Source organism: Tauraco erythrolophus, chromosome 19, assembly GCF_009769465.1.
Source record: "Tauraco erythrolophus isolate bTauEry1 chromosome 19, bTauEry1.pri, whole genome shotgun sequence".
NCBI classification, from domain to species: domain Eukaryota; kingdom Metazoa; phylum Chordata; class Aves; order Musophagiformes; family Musophagidae; genus Tauraco; species Tauraco erythrolophus.
Genome location: NC_141483.1, coordinates 7,358,694 through 7,371,679, shown reverse-complemented (window position 1 = coordinate 7,371,679; position 12,986 = coordinate 7,358,694). Strand labels below are relative to the sequence as shown.

Sequence of the window (12,986 nt, the reverse complement as noted above, 5' to 3'; positions counted from 1 at the left end):
CATGCAGTCGTCTCAGCTCTTGTGAAGTAAAGTACGTTTGAAAAGGCGCGTGGCCGGTCTGCACTGAGCACCGGTGGCACTTCTTGCAGCAATCAATGTATGTTTAAAGAAAATAGGTGCTTACAAATATAAACGGAAGAGTGCCATATCCATTTCAACCTGGGACCCCAACCCTGCAAGCTGCTGCGTAATGATAGATGGCTACAACCATGGGCAGCTCTGGCGACCTGGGAGCGAGGAGGGAAGGAGCAACCGCCTACGGAGATTCACTGTTTGCTCAGACTAAACAGCTCCCACTCAGCATCTCTCCTTATATAAGTCACTTTGGTTTGTAGTGCAGGTTTAGACTTCAGAGCAGACAAACTGACAAATACACGCACGTAATCAAACAAGAAATGAAAGAAAGAAAGAAGAGGAAAAACATTTATAAATGTCACTGTCCAATGCCTTTTCAATTTAAATGAAATAAGATTATCTACATATATCTACAAATATCTACACGTATCTACACTGTTTGCAGATATGATTCTTTGGTTGTCTTCACTTTTTTCCTACACTGCAACTATCAAGGAAAAAAAAAGTGTTTGTATAATCTTTGAAAGAAATAATAAATATAACAACTTAATTAAACGTTTGACCAAAGCTTTGGCACTAATCAGTTTACAGATAACAAATCATACTGAAAACTCTGAAATAACAGCAGCAAAGCAACAGAGCACATCCGAGAGCCATTTCCCACGGACTAACAATAAGCACAAAGCTATTTTACATCAACTTTTCTGAGAACATTAATTATTATTTAGTCAGACACTAAGAATTTCACAATTCACTGCAAATGTCAAATAAAATACATATTTCTTGCACAAGTCTTTTTCATGGATCCAGATATATTTTTTTTATAACAGAAAAAAAATTACATAAAATATTCACGTTAGCCTGTATCCCTTCTTAAAACCCTTCCAAAAAGTTTTGGAAGCCCAAAGCCCACTGCCAGAGACGGAATAAACATTGCTATTAACACTGCCACCTGCACAAGGGAAAGATTATGTTTTAAAAGGTTTGTAGTGAAAATGCACAAACATGGATGAATAGAGGACTTGAAAAAAAAAAAACACAAAAAACCTTCTTTTCAAAGAGTCACATGGAGGAATCAGAAAAGTGTTCATAATACTGTATACCAACACAGCTGAGGAGCTGTTCAATACCTTCTCTGAACACAAAGGGACTGCCGTTCGGTGAGCATCTGACAAAAACCACAAGCCAACTATTCAAAACACATCACTGGAGAAACTGTGATGCACAGGCCCATCTATTCAACAATAAGGAAAGAGTACTGAAGGAAGATATTAAAGCAAAAAGTACTTACCAGCTCTAAGAGGGAAGATGCAGCAAGCAGGTAGGTGCAGAATAGGTGCTTTGGGACTACTGCAGTTTGGGGCAGCCAAACATAAGGGGTGAGGCATTCTGGGGAAAAACCCTGAAGTTCCTCTAAAAGGCACTTCTGAACAGGAAAGCTCGGGAAAGTTTGTAGGAAGGCAGTACTGTGAGGCTGCTTGGGAAGCAGCCAGTCTACAAACTATTTCTGAGAATACACAGCCTGAACTCTACAGGTATTCCTCCCACCTCCAGGCTGTTTTTTAAGCCTCAGCCTCCATTGTCATGAAAACAAGCGGCTTTACATGGCTGTGCTCTTGGCCTACTTCTGAACGGCTCCAGAAAACGTGGCTGCGGTAAAGTTGCCCCAGCGAACCCCAGAACTCACGAGCAGTGGACAATTAGTGCTGACAGTGAAGACTTGAAGCGTCCCCTTAAGCAAAACTCTAATTCCTTTTGCAGTCTCCTGGAGAACCACCTGAGCCAACTGTGAGTGAGGCCGAGTGTCCCCGAGGTAAGAGACCGACACCGACACGTGCAGAGCACGGCGCCGCGCCAGGGCCCGCCGCTGCCGGGGGTGCCCACGGCCCCGCAGCCTCCCTGCGCGGTGCTGACGTTACACGTCCCGCTGGGCTGGCAAACACCCGCGGCACCGCCAGAACTGGTGCAACGCCGTACCTCCCTCAGAAGACCCAACGGGAGAGCGAGAAGGGGGCAAGTCACCTCACCGCTCCCCAGGGGCCTGGCTGGGCCCGGCGGCAGAAGAACGGCAGGCAGCCAGGGGAACGGCGGCGCGGGGACAGGGCGAAGGGAGATAGCGACATATGGCTTCGTTTATCAAAGTGCAGCTGCGGGTTGCACCGCGATGGAGAGCACCCGGCGCGCCCCGGCCAGCCTCCAGCAGCCCCTCACCGCCTGCCGCCGCTCGCCCTCACGGCCCGCCGACGGTGAGGTGCGGGACGGTGGCCTCGGCGTCCTGCTATTGGGCTGTCCGATTGTCGATCAGGTCAAGCTGGCCTATCAGCTCACACGTAGGGCGGGAAGAGAGGGAAAGGCGGGAAGAGGGGGGAGGGCAGTAACGGTCGCAGCACGCGCGGCTGCCGCCAGTCTCTCGCGCCGTCGGCGGCGCCGTTATCTGGGCCCGTAGTCGTAGTTGGCGGGCGCGCCGGCCGACGAGTACATGTTGGCGGCCGCCGCCGCCGCCGCGGCCGCCGCGTTCATGTGGTGGTGGTGGTGGTGGTGGTAGCTGTGCCCGCGGATGCTGGGGAGGGGGTACGGGGCGGGCCGGCTCTTCGCCCCCAGGTAGTGGTCGTAGGCGGCGGCCGCCGCCGGCGGGTACTTGTAGGGGTGATGGTGGAGCGGCTCCGAGGCGGCGGGCTCCAGGCGCAGTTCGTGGTGCGGCGGGCTGGGCCGGCCGCCGCCCGCGCCGCCCAGCGGCACGAGGCCGCCGCCGCCGCCCGGCAGCGCGGGGCTGAGCACGCGGGACATGAGCTGCTGGTGCGCGGCCTCGGCGTGCAGCGGCGTCCCGCCGGCCGCCTCCCGCTCGTACTCCCGCCGGCTCTCGGCAGCATCTGCGGGGGCACACAGCGTCAGCGCCGCCGCCCCGGCGGGCCGGGCTTTGCATCATAAACTCAAACAAGCGAGAAAGCAGCGCGCGACACGGAAGCGGGGCTCGCGAGCGGAGTGTGCGGCAGCATGCAGCAGGCACCGCGGCTGGTGGGACAGGGCCTTCCGACTGATCATGGAGCTGGATTGACTGACAAGCTAGCGCACGCCTGAAATTTTTGCAATTGTGTAACGCTAAACAAATACAGACTTCCCTTTATTTTGCAGGCCCGGAGTGTGTCGGAAGAAAGGCCCTCGGTTGTCTCCGCAGTTGTTTGCGTAATGGAAAAGGAGTCAATGGGCAGAGGTGCCGTTCGACCTGACTGCAGCTCCTGAATGGGAGCGGGGGGACCCTGAGCGTGCTGCCGAGGTGCATTAAAAGGGCAACGTGAGGAGGCCCGCAGCCCTCGCTGTATCCCCGCCTGAAAAGCTGAACTTGCTGCCAAAAAGTCAAAAATGGGACACTAAAGGAAAAGGGCGGTGTTTTTCAAAGAGGCAAAGTTGCTTAAGCACAATAGCAGTGTTTTAGACTTAGGAAGAATGAATTGGGCTACGAAGGCAGCTATTTTTGTTTAAAACATAGGTGTTAGAGCAAAGCTCATCAGCAATGGAGCCGTGCCCGCTGCAGACGGCTGTCCACCACCACAGTAAGCAAGGCTGGCCCCAAGCCTGCATGCACTGAGGTCGGCCATGCAGGCCAGCAGGCCCAGGGTGGCAGGCTGGCCCAGCTGTCTGGGACTCTCACCTTTCTCTGTCCCGTTCTGGTGGGCCGGGGATGAGACTGGATTCCGGGATCTGGCAAAAGCACTCATGAGAGGAAGGGCCCCTGGCCTGTGATTCCTAGGCCTGGAAGAAGAAGGGGAGAAGTGATACAGAGCTGATGGTCCCACCAAATAAGCACTTGGAGCGTTGCTGCTGTGAGCTACAGTTGGCAAACGGGGGCCGACCCAGTATACCCCAAACTCCCTGCAAGCCTTGTGCAGGTGTAAGCTGGGCAGGTGCATGCCAAACTGGGGGTAAGAGTGGCGTGTAGTCATAGTGAATAAAGACCCAGCCTTACCAGTCCTCAGGGTCACAGTCTCTGAATCCCTTGGCAAAAGGGTTGCTGGCAATCTTCAGCTGTGTGATCTGCAAGGAAAAGTGGGGAAATGTCTCAAAGCACCACACACCAGGCTCCCCAGTTAGACAGTGAGTGTGTCTCCAAGCAGGCTTTCGGAGTCAGCGGTGCCTGGCGTAACGGAGAGGGCCCAGGTGGCCAGTGGAGCTGGGGCACGCTCTGCCACAGAGCACAAACACGTGTTTTCCCTCTGTTAGAAAACCTGGGCTAGCACGCTATCTAATACGAGTTCAAGGCGAAGGGAGAGGCAGCCCTAGTTAGCTGCAAAAGCTGTGTAAATGCACTTGTAAGAAAATGCCACATTATATGGGTCACCACCGGAGCAGCTAAGACAAATCACTGGATAAATCATACTTATGTATTTATTTAATTCGCCAGGGAGAAGGCAGGACATTTTCTATATTTAAGCAAATCCACGGATAAAGTATGTGATTGTGAGTTTCCGGAATGGGTTGAAAAACAAACTTTAAGCCCCTCAGTGACAGTTCCAGCCTTAGAGGTCAAACTGATAGAAAACAGGAGAGAAAGAGCAGCTGTCCGGAGCCATCAGGCAAATGCCAGCCGGGGAGGGACTCCGGGAGCCCCTTAAAGGCACAGCCTTGCTCCGGCCCCTCCACCTCTCCGGGGCGGGATGCCGGCCCAACAGCAGCATCCCGGGTGGATCTGCTCGGAGCCATTGCAGAGGGTGGCACCGCCGCCGGCTGCTCGGGGACAGCCCCGCGACCCAGCCCCGGCGAGGGCTGCGGCATCAGCGCGGAGCGAGGCGCCTTGGAGCAGCTCTGAAAAATTCCCGCTATGAAATCGTACTTGCACTCGCGGCTGGGATTCCTGTTCTTTACATTACACTGGTGCGATTTAAAGAAGCAGTTGGATTAACTGCTGCCCAGAAATCCGCATCAGATTTGGGAGGGTGGGTTGTTTTGTTTCGTTTTTTTTCACATATAATTTTATCCTGGGAGGACCAGACCTCTACGAGCTCAGAGAAGTAAAATCGCAGATTTATCCAAACAAATTGTGAGTGACATTTCACAGCGGGAAGCCTGTAGTTTCCCAACTAGCCCTGGTCTCGGGTTTACACAGGTAATGAGGTCCCCGCGGGCCGGGGGAAGCTGGCGATGGGGCTGGAGCTCACGTCGCTTCCTCGAGGCGCAGCGATGCAGCCCTGCGCAGCTCCCCGGCTATCGGGTTCCTTGCGCTGCCCCCGAATGGATTTAGCAGATGGGGAGGAGGAGGCGGGAATACCCCCAGACACCCCCGCCGCCGCCGGACACCCGCGGCCCGGCCGGCAGCCCGGCGAAGAGGCTGACCCAGCGCCGGGCGCGCCCGCACCCGTGGTACCTCCCGGGGCGACACAACCCCCCTTTTTTCGTTGCCTCGGGACCCGCTTCCGCCTCACCCGGTGGTTCTGGTAGGCGGTCACGGCCGTGAAGCGCGTCTCCTCGAAGACGAAGGTTTTGAAGTTCTCCTCCGCGTATTTCTCGCTGTCTTTCCGGGGGTCCACGTAGACCACGTGAAAACGCGGCTGGTATCTGTGCATGGAGTTCAAAATGATCTGAATGATAAAACGAGCAAGGAGACAATAACTGATCCAGGCGGAGCATCGAGAGAGGAGAGCGCAGCCCCCAGCCCTGCCAGCTCCCCTGCCCGGGAGCAGCCGCGGGGCTGGGGCAGGACGGGGGTGCGGAAGCCCCTGGGGAGGGTGCTGGCGGCGGCACCCCACGGGAATCACGGCGCGGGGAGCTCCCCCCGGTGCAGCCCCGTGTTTGACACCTTCTCCCGGGAACACTTACATGCCCGTTGTCATCCAGCAAATTGTTGGTCAGTTTGAGCTTATCAAAGGAAACGATCTGCTTCATCCACTGGGCCCCTTTCGCCGGGGAGTCCGGGTGGTAGTGCACCCTCCCGGGGGTGGCAGGGTCGGCTTTGCCGGCCACCAGCCAGGAGGAGCTGTGGAAGGCGTACCTGTCGGAAGGGGAAGGCACCCTCAGCCGCAGCCCGGGGGTGCTGCAGCACCCCGTGTTCCCGCAGGATCCGACCCGAGGGGTCTCCCCGGCCCGGGAAGGGGAAGCACCGCCTCCCCCATGGCTCCCGCTTCCTACAGCAACGAGAGGAACAAGCTCTTCTCCGCAGCCAGACTCGTTGCGGGGGGGGAAATAATATTTTATCAGATTGCCGATGGAACTTGTGGGAGAGAAACCTGCAGGACGGAGGAAATCTACACCTACCTGCTCAGATTTGGGAGAGAAGTGACAAAAGCTCCCCCTTCCTCTAAAAAAGAGTGAAGGGGAGCCCCCTATACAGTAATGTTCTGGCTTTAAGTGAAGAGTGGAAATTTATGTGTAGATTAATAGCAGGTACAGAGTTTAGCAGCCTTGTTTCATTCTTTCAAAGTACATATTCAACAGTAACATTTAAAACAGAGAAACCAATCTTCTACACACGTGTTTACTTTAAAAGCCAGTGTTTGCACAGAGGGAATTAGACACTATTGGACTCGAGCAGAAACATTACTTTTTAAAGATATACTCAATTGGATGTTATATATCCCACTTCCCTTGACAAGCAAACATTTCTAGGACGCCCTGAGAATTTGGATATCTGTCTAAATATTTATATATCGGACCCTGCGATTCCTATGCGGGCTGCCTGCTTGGCGTCCTGATCTGAAGCTAAATACATAATGTGCCTTTCACTGTCTTTAAATTAAAGCGGTTCCAAACCAGACCGCATCATTGCCTTGCGAGTCGCCGGTTTCCAAGGCCTTCCTACGCTGATGCTGGAAACCAGGGCAGGGTTTTGTGGCTCAGACGGCCGGTGCCTTTCCAGAACACAAAACACGCTCTTTTCACCCAGGCACCCCGCGACGAGCACCGCCGGGCTACCTGCCCCAGCCGAGAGGCTACGGCACTCCTGGAACACCGAGGAGGGGGTTGTTAGGGGGAAGGGGCATTTGCCGGGTGAACCCGGGGAGCAGCGGGACGGGGAGGGCGATGAGGCTCCTTCCCTGCCGCCCCGCAGAAACCTGCGCTTCTGCGCGCCCCGCGCCGGCCTGGCCTCGGTCGCAGCGGGCGTTGTGCGAAAGCCGAGGGGTCCCTGCGCGCCCGCGCCCCGCTCAGCCGCGCCGTTCCCGGCCCCAGACTCGTTGCAGTGGTGCGAAATGGACCCCAGGGCAGCCGCATCCCGGGTATCCTCCTCGTCTCGCACCGACACGTGTCGGGCTCCGGGGCGCGTCCCTGAGCCCCAGGAAGGCAGACGGCGGGCAGCGACCCTCCAGCCCCTACAGCGCCAGGCATGGCGGGGTGGGCAGGGTGGTACTTGCCGGTATCGCTTGTCGTCCACGGGGACGAAATCCATGAGGAGCATGTAGTCAGCCATGGGGTCCATCCCGAATATCTTCACCTGGAAGGTGGGGAACATGCGCCTAGCACAGAGAGGAGAGAGAGGAGAGCTGAATTCAGGGGCAACGCGGAGCCTCGAAGGGCCAGTGAGGGCACCCGCGCCCTCTCCCCGGCCCGGGGGTGCTCAGGGCCGGTTGCGGAACCCCCGCAGCCCTCCCGGCCCTTCCCCACCAGCTGCCCCGGCATATGCCCGGTTCCGATGTTAGGTCCCCTCGCAGGAACCGCCGGCCGGAACGGGAGGAAAAGGCAGATGCGGCCGGGCCGCGTGAGGAGAGGGGCTGCCGTTTCCCCTGGCCCTCGACCGCATCTCGAAGGACGAGCTGCGGCAGCGCTGGGCGGCCCTGCCTCTCCGGTGGCTTCGGGGCCGCTTGTGTCGGACGCTCGGAAAGCCCGGCCATGGCGGGACGTAGAGCCCGGCAGGGAAACAAGCGTCACCGCCGCCTTTGCCGTGGGGAGACACAAGTGAAACGAATTTTCTCCCCGCGGTTTCCCCATCCTTCCAGCTGACCTGATTTGAGGCAGATGCAAGGCATTAACCCGTCTCCAGACGCACACCCGAGCCGGGGGCAGAGCCCTGACAGACTCGGGCAGCCCAGGGGGGCATGTCTAGAACAACCTACAGGCAGCGCGAGGGGACCGAGTTCCCAGTTCTGCCCCGCTAAATCTGCGTCCGTTTTAAAGCAGCGGTGATAGCAGCAGCCTGGTCTCTTGGGCCAGCGGTCCCGCAGCCCGGAGGGGCAAACGCACCCCTCGGCAGCAGGGACTAGAGGGCAACGGGAATCTCCTAGGCCCCTCTAGGCTCCGCTTCGTTGCCAGAGCTCGGTCGGGCTCCCGGTCCCTGCATCTTTGCGGGGCGAAAGAAGAGCGAGAAGGAGCCTGGGCCTCCCGGGCAGGGAAGGGCAGGTCGGGCCCCGGGGGTGTCCACACTGCTCTGCTTCGCGCAGACTCCCCGGGACCCCAGGCTAAGCCGAGGGCGCGGGTCTCACGCTCAGGGAAGGCACAATCCTTTTGAGGGGCTGCGGGGCAAATGCGATCGGGGTGGGCTAAGGGAAGGGGCTGGGGAGGCCCCCACGTCCCTCGCTCCCTCTGCACACACTGGGGACACGGCCCGGGCCCCGGCTCCCCGGCGGGACACGCCGAAGATGCGCCCTCGCGTCGCGGCTCGTTACAGATTCGGTTTTGATTTTTTTTTTTTTTTTTTCCCCGAGTAGGAAACCAAGCGAGCGACAGCGGGCGGCATTTCGGGAAGGGGGTTTGCAGCCGTTGAAAAACCAAACTTCCAACACTTCCTGAAAAAACAACCCAATAAAACCCGGACATCGAGAGTCTCCCCCAGCTCATTCTCGGGGCGCACGGCCGGACCTGCTGTGCGTCTTCCTGCGGCCGTTTTGGTTATGTGCCGCAGTTCGCCGAGGACAGGCTGCCTTCACCGCGGCCAGGGCGATGGGACCGCGGGGTTCTGGCCCCGCGGCTCCTTATGTCCGGGCCCTGCATCTCCCTCTCCGTAACACTTTAGCAAACTCTGGAGGACGTTTCCAATCGCTCCCTCTGTTATTATTATTTTAAAAGGTGCAAAAGCCCCCATTAGCTCCAGTTCCGGTGTTTCTTGTTTTAAAACTTAGTTTTAAAACAAACAACCCGAGATGATAAGACCCACCTAGACAAACAGCAGGGCCAGCCGAGCAGAGCTGGGAGAGAACACACTTCTCAGCGCCTTCCCTGAGCCTTTTCCTGCTAGTTTTACCCCGTTTTCTCCCGTTTTTATCCGCTTGCTGGAGATTTGTCGGTGGCATAAAATAAATGAAGAGAAAGGGGTAGAAAGTCCCTGATTCAAACAGAGTCAGTTCATTTCCGAACCCTTTTTAAGTGGGGTATTTGCAATCCTGTCGCTGTCCTGGGAGAGCGAAGAAAGGCAGATCGAACGGCTTCTGTTTGCAGAGAGCCTCTCCTAGAGCCTGAACGACCTTTTCCGCTAAGGAAAGCAGCGCCGAGCCCGGCGCCGGGATCGGGGGCCGCGGCCGGAGACAGCGGGTTGCGCGACCCGGCGCCGGGGCAGGCACCGTCTGCGGGAAATCACGCCCGGGGTCGCGCAGCGCAGCGCCGGCCCCTCCGCCAGCTGCTTTTCCAGTGCGGTGCTTTTTTAAAATTTTACTAAATTGCTAATTAAAAAAAAAAACACAACCTTTTTTTTTTTTTTTTTTTTTCCACGTTCGGGACCCTCAGAACCGTTGGAGGGACAGCGGGAGCTCACGGCCGCGGTCACCGCTTTTGCGGGGCCGTTTCCGCTCCAGCCGCGCTGCGCCCTTCTCCCCCCGGCGACGGGGGCTGCGGCGGTGCCCGAGGTTCCAGCTGCCGCCGCTGCAGCCTCCCCCTGAGCTAACCGAGAGCAAGCGCAGGGGATTTGTTAATTTGTTTGTTGTTCTTTTCTACCCCTCTGCGGGATCGCTTTAAATCAAGGAAAGAGACCAGAGCCCGAGCAACGCGCTCGCTTCCCCGAAGGCAGCGTTTGCTCCGCAGCTCTGCCCAAGCCGCCGCGGCCACGGAGCTTCCCGGAGATCGCAAATAAATGCAGTAACTAAAACCGTAATTGGGGGCTCCTCTTCCCCTCATATGTTTTGCTCGTTTCTAACGTGGTGGCATCAGCCGCTTCCTTTGTTCCCTGGCCGGGAGCAGGGTCCCGGCCCCGGCCGGCCGAGCCGAGCCGCCGGCGGAACCGCGCCGCGGCGGCCGGAGCAGGGCCGAGGAGAGCCGGGCTTAGCCGGCCTCGATCCTCGATAGTCGGGAAATGCAACAGTCCTGGAGGACGTTTCGTGGCACAGAATTAGGGTGGGTTTGCGTCCCCGCCGGCAGGAAAAGATTTGCCCATGTGAAAAATGTATTTAGTTACAGGTATTGCGCGGGTTCGTTTGAGAGCTTTTTCTTCTACCCTGTGCCACTGCTGTCCGCCCCGGGAGCAGAGTGTCCTCCGCGAACACGGATTTAATTCCCGCGCGGGGTAACCGAAAGCCGAAGGCGCCCGGCGGAGCACAGCGCCCTTTCCAGCCGGCGTGAAACTCGCGGCAGAGCGCACGGCGCGGCTCCTCCAGGCTTGTCCGGGCCGCCCTGCCCGCCGCTCCCCGCACGCCTTCGCCTTCGGCCCGCAGGAGCCGCGCGTTCCTCCCCGCAGCACCCGAGGCCTTCGGGCCGAAAGAGCTCGCAGAATTCGCCCCGGGAGAAGAGCGAGGATCAAATGACCGCAACCGCCGGGCCGGGCCGCCCTGCAGCTCGCCCTTGGCCAGCCTCGATTTTTCCCCAAACCGCGAATTCAACCGCCTCCGGCCGGGAACCGCAGTCGGGCTCTCCCACCCCGGCTAGCCCTCGGCCGCAGGGAGCGCCCGGAGAGCCGGCTCTGCTCGGGGGCTCCACACTGACCTGCCGGCCTTGGTGACGATCATCTCGGTGCCCAGCTGGTTGAACTCGTCCCACAGCGCCTTCATCTCCAGCTGGACGCTCACGTTGGCCACTTTCGGGTTCTTCTTCACCGGCGCCTTGGCCGCGGCGGCCGCCCCCGCGGAGCAGCCCGAGACGGCGGCCGACCCCGCGGCGGCTCCGCCGGCGCCCTCGGGCGGCTCGGGGCCTGGGGGCGGCGGGTTGGCCCCGGCCGCCGCCGCCGCCCCGCCGAAGGGGTAGCCGTGCTGCGGCTGGGGCGGCGGGTGCGGGTGCTGCTGAGCCGTGCAGGGCTCGTAGTGCGGCGGCTCATGCTGTCCGTACGGGTCCCCCGGGGAGGGGGAGAGGTGGTACCCCCCGGAGGCGTTCAGGCTGCTCAGGCTGTTGGCCGTGAAAGCTGCAACATCGCAAAAATGGGACAGCTGGGTGAGCCAGGGGCTGGAGATAGCTGAAATCATTCCAAAAACAGGCGGTCAGGGCTCCGCTCCGGCTCCTGCTTTCCCCCCCAGCTCCGCGCCGCTCCGCGCGGCCCCCGCCTCCGCGCCGCGCCGGCTCCGCGGGGTGCCCTCCGCCTCCTCTCCTGCCCCGCGCCCAGCCCAACGGGGCGCCTCCCCCTTTCCGCTTTGCTTGGCCCCAGCCCCGCTCCCCCCGGGGCAGGCGGGGAGCTCGCTACTCCCGCTGCCTGCCTGCCTCGGCTGTGGGTTTTTTTTTTTCCCTTTTTTTTCTTCCTTTTTTTTTTTCTTTTTTTCCTTTGCAAACCCGAGAAATCTGCCAAGAGCCGCGGCGGTGCAAAGCCCGTGATATCTCTGCAGAAGGCCTTCCTCGCCGCACACGATTTGAGAGAAAGCAAACTCCCACCACCACCCAAAAACGAAAAAAAAAAAAAAAAGAGGAGGAGGAGGGGGGGAACTCAAAGAAAGAAACCGGTTCTTATTTCCGTGTAGCTACGGTGCTGCAGGTAACGTCCCTCGCTCTGGGGCCGCGGGGCCCTGGCTGACAGGGGAAAACGGATCTGGTTTGGCAATCCCCCCTTCTTTCCATCCCCGGACGAGAGAGGGGGAACAGACAGGGACCAGAACAAAGCTCCGGGTCCGCGCCGAGGAGCGCCGGGACTGCCCCGGCCGCGCAGCCCTCGGGCCCGGCCCGAGCGGGCCCTGCGGCGCATGACAGGCCGCCGCGGGGAACGGACGACTCCTTCGGATCCCCTGCGATGCTGAAAGGCTCCTCGAGGTCCTGGGGGTCTCTTGAATTATTTCCGTCGCGGCCCCCAGGCCGGACAGGGGCTGCAGAGCCGGCAGGAGCCGAACCCCGGCCCGCCGCTGCCCCAGGCACGGCCCGAGCTGTCGGAGGATGCTCCAGCACCTCCGAGGAGACGCGGGTCCGACCGGCGGAGCCGTCGCAAGCAGCCGCCGGCGCACGGGCAGAGCTTTACTCTCCAAGGGAGGGCTGGGGGTCCCGGGCGTGCCGAGGGGCACGGCAAAGGCACCTCCGAGCGGTCCTGCGGGCAGGCCGCGCTCCGTGCGCTCCCCCCGGCCTCGCCGCCGGGCCGAGACGCGTGAAAATCCGAGAGGCGGTGGCCGGGGGGTCCCGTCCCCTCAGCCCTGCGGGGCCGAGCGCGGCGCTCACCTTCCATGTCCCTGGTGACGGTGCTGAAGTGCATCTTCTGCGGGCTGCAGCCGGGGCGGGCGGGCGCGCTGCGGCCGCCGCGGCGCTCCTCCAGCGCTCCCTTCCCTGCTTGCTCGGCGGCGGCGGCGACTGAAATCAGAGAGGCGATACTGAAAGCATTTGCCTTGGGAGACAGAGGGCTGTTTTCGTCCATAGGGGAGACACCAATGCAGGAGCAGCAAGCCGCGGCAGCCTCCCACCACGAGCCCCCCCTCCCACTCCCTTACTCCCCTCCTTTCTACAGCACCATCCAGGGAGGTGCAAGCGAGACCCCCCTCCTTCCAGACGGGGCGGGGGGGGGGGGGGGGGAGGGGGGGAAGGGAAGCTTAAAAAAGAAAAAAAACAAAACACCAAAACACCAGAAAACAACCCAAACTCTCTGTCCCCCCGCGGGAAGGGCG

At 59.5% G+C, this 12,986-nt stretch overlaps 1 protein-coding gene across 3 annotated transcripts; it reads right to left on the bottom strand.

The window, feature by feature from the left end:
• Positions 1–2,505: 2,505 nt before the first annotated feature.
• On the bottom strand, positions 2,506–12,739 carry TBX1 (T-box transcription factor 1). 3 transcript variants are annotated; one of them, XM_086623503.1, is made up of 9 exons: positions 12,547–12,580; positions 11,148–11,317; positions 10,906–11,093; positions 7,416–7,517; positions 5,887–6,058; positions 5,493–5,648; positions 4,040–4,107; positions 3,725–3,825; positions 2,506–2,945 (listed from the first exon to the last, which is right to left on the bottom strand). In XM_086623503.1, exons 1-9 carry the CDS (start codon positions 12,578–12,580, stop codon positions 2,506–2,508), a joined length of 1,431 nt encoding a protein of 476 aa, XP_086479629.1. The 3 variants fall into 3 exon arrangements, with proteins under 3 accessions (XP_086479629.1, XP_086479627.1, XP_086479628.1); XM_086623501.1 differs by having other exon boundaries at positions 10,906–11,368; positions 12,547–12,739; XM_086623502.1 differs by lacking the exon at positions 12,547–12,580 and having other exon boundaries at positions 11,148–11,378.
• Positions 12,740–12,986: the final 247 nt, after the last annotated feature.

Bases quoted from the DNA above. Each gene is read 5' to 3' on its own strand.
- TBX1 (XM_086623501.1), bottom strand. From the start codon at position 12,739: ATGGACGAAAACAGCCCTCTGTCTCCCAAGGCAAATGCTTTCAGTATC. The intron at 7,518-10,905 runs GTCAGTGTGGAG...TCTCTGTGCTAG, and splicing joins ATCGTCACCAAGGCCGGCAG to GCGCATGTTCCCCACCTTCC. The intron at 3,826-4,039 runs GTAAGGCTGGGT...TTCTTCTTCCAG, and splicing joins GACTGTGACCCTGAGGACTG to GCCTAGGAATCACAGGCCAG.